The sequence below is a fragment of the Mastomys coucha genome, unplaced genomic scaffold, assembly GCF_008632895.1.
Source record: "Mastomys coucha isolate ucsf_1 unplaced genomic scaffold, UCSF_Mcou_1 pScaffold5, whole genome shotgun sequence".
Classification (NCBI taxonomy): domain Eukaryota; kingdom Metazoa; phylum Chordata; class Mammalia; order Rodentia; family Muridae; genus Mastomys; species Mastomys coucha.
In genome coordinates this window covers 103,108,292-103,115,617 of record NW_022196911.1, presented here as the reverse complement: position 1 = coordinate 103,115,617, position 7,326 = coordinate 103,108,292, and the positions used below count along the sequence as shown (strand labels likewise).

The 7,326-nt window shown below is 43.1% G+C and overlaps 1 protein-coding gene across 2 annotated transcripts in view; it reads left to right on the top strand.

Moving 5' to 3' along the window:
- Positions 1-1,617: 1,617 nt before the first annotated feature.
- Positions 1,618-7,326, top strand: part of Smurf2 (SMAD specific E3 ubiquitin protein ligase 2) — a 112,166-nt gene continuing 106,457 nt past the window's right edge. The window contains exon 1 of one of the 2 annotated variants that reach the window (XM_031352217.1): positions 1,618-2,152. In XM_031352217.1, coding sequence (XP_031208077.1) covers positions 2,101-2,152 — 52 coding nt within the window. In that variant the 5' untranslated portion in view covers positions 1,618-2,100. The remainder of the gene's footprint in view (positions 2,153-7,326) is intronic. The other variant, XM_031352219.1, reaches the window with a different exon arrangement.

The following is a 7,326-nucleotide window of genomic DNA, read 5'->3' as shown; positions in this document are numbered from 1 at the left end:
TTAGGGAAATCTAAACAAAATTGTCTGAACATTATGGCTAGACCCACTTACTTTCCTGAGTTGCCACATATGTGAAAGTATTGCTTTAAAATTTACAACAGTCTCCTACCCTCCCACCCCCCTGCTAGCTTTCCGACCATTTTCTGAAATCTTAACTTCCATTTCCCAATACAAAGCTACAAATTATGCTAGTGGGTGGTTGGGAACAAAGCATGTCCCATAAGAACCAGGAAAATATGAGTGCATACATCAGCTTGCTCAGTTTATTGTCTCAACCTAGCGTTTGAAATAGTGATGTAGCAATTGTTCTATCGCCACAGTAACTTGCGGGAATTGTTTTTGAGCCTTCAGATCTTACATTGCACAAAGAAGTGTTTCTTAAGGGCCCTGTTCATTGCTTTGTGAATAATAAGCACTTAGTATTTCTTGATTGAATTTCTAGAGCTGTCCCTTGTGTTTTAAGTCTTACTGCTAGAACTTATGATTTTGGGATCACTTTAATCCGTAGGAGTGTTTTTAGACCAATGAAATGCTTTTGGATTTCATCCGGAGAATGAAGTGTCTTAACTGATAGATTGTAAGCCACCATTTGCAGTGTTTAGGATTAAAATGTATTAGGCTTCAATGAACAGTTTAAATGGCATTAATGTTATAACAGCCTTAAGGCAAAGCCAACATGGATACAAATCCACACTCTTATCCTTAGTTTTCATTATTACTCTTGTGTATACATAATACAAGTTGCACATACAACTTGTATTCTCCATTTAAATCCTGCATTACATCTAAAGTCTGACATGTTACATGGTTACCACAATTGCCATTTAGATGGCTGCATAAAAATGTGTTGCAGTTGATGTAATACAATTCCCTATTAGGCTGTACTCTCACTCCAACCTTGTAAAACAGAATTCCAAAACACCTGTATTATTTATTTGTCCGGAATAAGTTCCTATTAGTGTAAGTTACCGCATCAGAGTTACTATTCATTTTCTTTTTTCCTCCTGGGATAGCAAAATACAGTACTGGTGAGCTTTCCACATGGTATCCACCTATCTTGTTCAAAGTCCTTGGCGGCATTTGTATCATATCATCTTCCTATGCTCGTCCTGCTGGGGGTGGGGGTGTGTGTGTCGGAGCAGGTAGGTAACCGGATCTGGAGCACCAGGTGAGCCTGTGGAGGTAGGTGGCAATTACACTACAAGGAGCTAAGCACTCCAGGGAATTTGCTGGAACGTTCGATGTGGGAATAGCGTCTGGTCGAATGAATTCTTCTGACTCGGGTCTAACTTTACTCTCGCCAGCCTCTCAGGGCGCGCAGTGGGAGTATTACTCGGGCATTCTGCCCTGTAGGGACACAGGCTGTCTTTCAGTGAGCTAGGCCCCTCTGCTGCCACCGAGCCGGAGCCGCCGGGCTGTGGAGCTCAGAGCTGGGTCGGGGCCGCGGCGCACGCGCTGCCCGCAGCCCGCGCGGACACTCGCCTTGCTCTGGCGCTCCTGGCGCAGGAGACCGCGCCCACAACTCCGCCCCGCCTCGGCCCCGCCCAACGGGGGCCCGCCCCGCCCCCGTCTCCTCCCCGCCCCCAGGAGCCGACGAGTGGCGACGGCGGCTGCGGCGGCGGCCCCAGGACCCGGTTCCCTCAGACAAGAGGGCGGGCGGAGGAGGAAGCGGCGGAGCACCCGCCCGCCTCGGCAGACTTCGCACCGTCGGCTCCCGGGCCTCGCGGCGCCGAGAAGGGGAGACCGAGGCGGGCCGCGAGGACCGGAGGCGGCGGGGGCGCGGGGCGGAGGCGGCGCGGCCGGCCGCGGCTGCCGCTTTGTTGTGCGGCCCGGGCCGAGGAAGCAGAAGTGGGAGGAGGGGGGAGCTCTGCGTCCCGCTCCCTCCGCGGCTCATGGCGACGGCGCTCGGCACATCCGGGACTCTCCGGCCCTGGCGGCCGCGGCGCGGGCTGTTCGGACCCCGACCCCGGCCCCGGCCGCTGTGGTGACTCCTCCGCGCCTCGCCGTCGGCCCAGCCCAGCCCAGCCCAGCCCGCCCGCCCGCCCGCCGGCCGCGAGCGCCGCCGCCGCCGCCGCCTCCTCCTCCCCCGCCGCTGGGGACATGTCTAACCCCGGAGGCCGGAGGAACGGGCCCGTCAAGCTGCGCCTGACAGGTGAGCTGGGCGGGCGGGCGGCTGCGGCGCCTGTGGGCAGGCAGAGGGCCGGGGTCGCGGTCGGTGGTGGCGTTGGACGGGAATCCGGGCGTGGGAAGGCCTAGTTGAGGGAGTCATTGGAGAACCACTTAGCTGGGGTTGGGAGATTCTTGAGAACGCCCAGTGGGTCTCCCGCGGAGGGCGGATTTGAGGTCCCGAAGACTCGTTTCCTGGGGTCACGGGGATTCCTGGGGTCACGGGGAGCAGCCCCTGCGCTACTGCCCAGGTTGGGTCGGGAAGGGGATTACTGAATCCAGTTGCTGACTGTGCGCAGTAAACACTCCTTAAACATGGAGTTGAGTGCTTAACGGGAGAGTGCGTGTGTTCCCGGGTTGTTCACTTCGACACCTACCTATGCCCGGGTGTGAAACCTTTACTCTCCAGCTGCCAATCTCTGTGGCCAGTGCCACACACCTTAAACGCACGTCTCTGGGAGGGACTGAGACTGTGGTTGGCTTTTCCGGCGTGTCTGCCTGATCCCACGACTCCCGGCTTATTGTACACTCTGTGTTTTGGAAGTTGTTTGATTGTAGGGTAGCGTGTTTGGGGGTTGTTCCTTGTAGGCCGCAGAACTAGTGGCTCATGCCTTTAACTCCAGACCTGGTGTAGAATCGCTCGCTTTGAAATGTGGTTCTGAGTCTGGACTCATACAAACTTCTAAGCTAACTTTCGACTGGTTCTCTCTCCACACTTCTCACCACTTTCTAAATGGAAAGGAATGCTCGGAGGGATTTGTTAAAGACCGTTTATGTTCCCAGGTGCAGCGAGTTGTTAACATATTACAGGTATAATTTGCTTGCGATGCCACTTCTCATATTCTTGCGTGGTCACATCTCCCTCCTTTTAAGGAAGAATTGCGTTTGGTTTAAAGAGGGTAATTGAAACTATTGTCCCTCTGCTAGCTAGTCGCGTCATTCACAGTAAGTAAATTGTCAACATTTGTATTCAGATGTGTGGTGAAAAAGACGGCTTTTTGTAGTTGGTCCTTATGCATTTGCGCCAGCAAAGAATAAGCTGTAATTATGTTTGCCCACATTAAACTTTGAAATTTATGTGGATGAATTTTTGTAGTTGAATGCTTGTGTGTTAAATGGCAGTCACATTGGCTGTACTTTCTAGGTAACTTGAAGTGAATTTGGTATTTGAGAATTTAGTTTGAATGTATGCTGGCTATAGTTTAAAATACTTTACTTTTGAGGCTGAAGATATGGCACAGTGGTTAGGTGTATCCTGTTCTCTAAGAGGACCTGAGTTCTATTCTCAGCACCCAGGTCCTTGACTCACTACTACCCCTAACTCTAGCTCCAGGGGATCTGATGCATCTGGCCTTCCATAAGCACCTGCACTTAGGTACACATACCACCCCTATCTCCAGTAATTAAAAAATATATATATAGTATTGACCTGAAAGCCTTTCTTTCCCTAGGGAAAAATTAGAAGGTGTTATTAACACTAGGTGTGGCGGGGTACACTTTGATTTTCATCTTTATTGTGTTTGGGGGGATTCAGTGGAACACAATTATAAAGGATCTTTGGTGCTCTAGTTTATATATTAATGTTCTTTTTTTTTTTTAAGGTTTATTTATTATAATAAATATATAAAGTACACTGTAGCTGTCTTCAGACACACCAGAAGAGGGCATCAGATCTCATTATGGGTGGTTGTGAGCCACCATGTGGTTGCTGGGATTTGAACTCAGGACCTTCGGAAGAGCAGTCAGTGCTCTTACCCGCTGAGCCATCTCACCAGCCCATTAATGTTCTTATTAGGCAGCCCCGTGTCAATAATTATAGAAAGAAATTGTGAATGTAGGTGTGCAAAAGCCATCAGAAATGGATGTTATTTATTTCCTTCTGGGAAATACATATATTTCCCAGAAGGAAATTTCTCTCATATATACATATATATGAGAGAAAAGAGAGGTTTGGGTTTTCTTTGGATAAAATGAGTTCTGAGGTGGGATGGCTTAGTAAAGAGCACCCTCTGTTCTTCCACAGGACCCAGGTTCAATTCTCAGCACTCAAATTCCAGTTTACAACTGTCTGTAACTCCAGTTCCAAGGGCTCTGACACACACATACCAATGCACATAAAATTAAAATAAATTATTAAAAAATGAGTTCTGAGGTTTTGTTACATTTATGTACCGTGTGTGTGTGTGTGTGTGTGTGTGTGTGTGTGTGTGTGTGTGTGTGTGTGTAGATGTCTCATGGCTGTGGTGGACAGGACAAGGTGGGATCTCCTTTTCGATCTTGTGAGTTTTCCCAGTTAAACTCAGGTCATCAGGCTTGAGAGAAAATACCTTCACCCTTCAGCCATCTCAGTTTTCTGAGGGTTAGTGTGATTGAGTAGATCTTATATTTATCTGTCTTTTTTTTTTTGTTGCATATGATAGTTTATAAAGATTTATGAGTGACATTTGTTAGGTGAATATGATAACCACTGCACTATGGAAACTTCCCCTCAGTGAAGTTTGAGAGGAAAAAGATCTCACTTAGTTTCTGAGCAAGAGGATACATTAGACTGAATTTATAGAGTGATTTTGTACACTTAGCTTTTTCTGAAGAATTTTAAATATCTGTCCTCTCTTAATTATAAAAACAGTTTGAACTACTCTCAATTTCTTAAAGCTATTGGGAATTTGCCTGTGAATAGTTTTCGCAAAGTCTGACAAATACTAAAACCATTGTCTCTTTGATTGCATATGATGGAATCTCCTGTTTTGTAGGAATGTTAACTTACATTTTTTCATTTTTGTTCATCATTTATAAATTAAATAGTATAAATTTTAACAAATAGGTTTTAAGAGCTGGATTCAATTAGCAGCTTTTTAGGACACAAACATAAAAGGGTTAGATGGAAAGGATTGTTTTGACTGACTGGGTAAGTGTCAGGGCTGTGTTTGATGTACGTCCAGGACTTAGTCTGGAGCTGGTGCCCAGCTTCTCAGTCCATCTTGAGAAGCCAAATAAAATATTTAACCTAGGACTCTTTTTGTTTAAAAAAAAAGTTGATTCTTTGTTAAGACCTTAAGAAATGTTTGGCATACCTTTAGATTAAGTGTTTAACAGTTCATTTAGATCTGGATTCCCTAATAGAGGAAAAAACTTAAAAAAAAAAAATCCCACGGTGAACTTTTATTTGGTTTATAATACACTTGGGCTATAAGATGTTTTAAGATTACTGTTTTTTACTTTAAAGCCATTTAAAAATTTAAATTATGGAATACCTTTGATTCCACAGTACTTTATGAACTGTAGTTAATTATATCCTTAATGGAGAATCGCCCATTGCTGAAAGGTGTTAACAAATCTTTTCATAGTCAGTCTCTGCCTGCCCGTCTCAGCCCACCACCCCCTTGAGATCTCTCCCCACTATGGATATTTTCCGTAGACTATTACTAAAATCCACCCATTAGTAAATTGTGATATTGTTGAAGAAGATGAGACAAATTTATTACCAAATTGAGATTCCTTAAACTGGTGAATATACCATATATTGGTGAATATATATGGTATGTTCTATCAAGTTACTTCTTTTATTTTTTATGACACATTAACATTTGGTCATTAAAATGGGCTATCTGGGAGCACTATTAATTTTAGTTTGTGTATTTAGAGTGGAGAATGAATTGATTATATATGTGTAATTTGTGTGATAGGTTTCCTACAACATTAAGAAATGATTTGAATTGAAAATATTCTATTTATTTGATTATAGTAAAAGAAATGAGGTAAATTTTTATACCTTTATTGTTTTTGAAAATCAAATGCTGGAAAATTCAGTTTAGTGTAGTTTCTAACAGTTTAAATTCTTAGGTATGGAGTAATAACAGATTACTTACCCAGAGCCTTCATTTTAGACCTTTTTGTAAATGTAGTGTTTTTGTATGCTGTTTCTCATTAATTTAAAAATCCTTAGCAGTAGAGAAGTTAAGTTGACCTATATGTAAGGAAAATTAATTTTAAATCTCACTTTAAATATACTTGTATTTTAAATATTATTTCACTGAGTGCTTTATTTAACTCAAGACTTGAAATTTTTAAAATTCGTTGCATCTTTTAGGTTTCCAAGCATGAATAATGCCAGTGGACCATAGTGACTTCTTGAAGGCTTTGGTATTGAATGTAACTAATTCATTTCACTGGTTACTGAGGAGGATACTAAAATGGCATGGTCCCATCTTTTAAGTGCTCTCTTGTTGCAGTCTAGGTTTCTTCAGATAGGCAGTAGTTCGGTTTTCTTGAGGTATGGGTTTTAAATCATGGCTTCTGCCTTTTTCATATCGATCTATTTTTATAATAACGTGCTTGCTAGTTTTATGTTAACTTGACTCAAACTAGAGTTATCAAGAGAGGAGGAAACCTTAATTGAGAAAATGCCTTCATAAGATATAAGGCTATAGGCAAACCTGTAGGGCATTTTCTTAGTGATTGATGGGGAGGGCCCAGCATATTGTGGGTGGTGGCATCCCATTGTGGGTGGCGCCATTCCTGGATTCTATAAGCCGGCTGAGCAAGCTATAAAGGAGTAGGCTAGGAAGCAGCAAACCCAAACACCCTCCCCCAATCAGCTCCTTTCTCCAGATTTCTGCCATGTTTGAGTTTGTCTTGACTTCCTTTACTGATGGACTATGGTATGGAAGTGTAAGCCAAATAAATCTTTCCTTCCCAACTTGCTTTTGGTTATCATAGCAGCAATAATCCTGACTAAGACAACATACTAACATCTTATTCAGCATGTTAAAATGTCATACATTTAGCATATAACTCAATTTTCTTTTTTCTTTCTTTTTTTTTTTTTTTTTTTTTTTTTTTTTTTTTTTTTTTTTTATAGACTATGTAGTTTACTGGTTTCAAACTCACTGTGTAGAAGTTGATATTCTGAAATTTCTGTTTCTATTTTCCAAGTCCTGGGATTATAAGTGTGTGATACCATTCCTGACAAAAACTCAAATTTCAAGGTAAAGTGAAGGTCAAACTTAAGGCACACAAAATTTTTATTTATTTTGTGTGGATTGAGCCTAACATCTTATGCATGCCAAGCAATCACTTTTTTTTTTGTTTGTTTGTTTGTTTGTTTTTCGAGACAGGGTTTCTCTGTATGGCCCTGGCTGTCCTGGAACTCACTCTGTA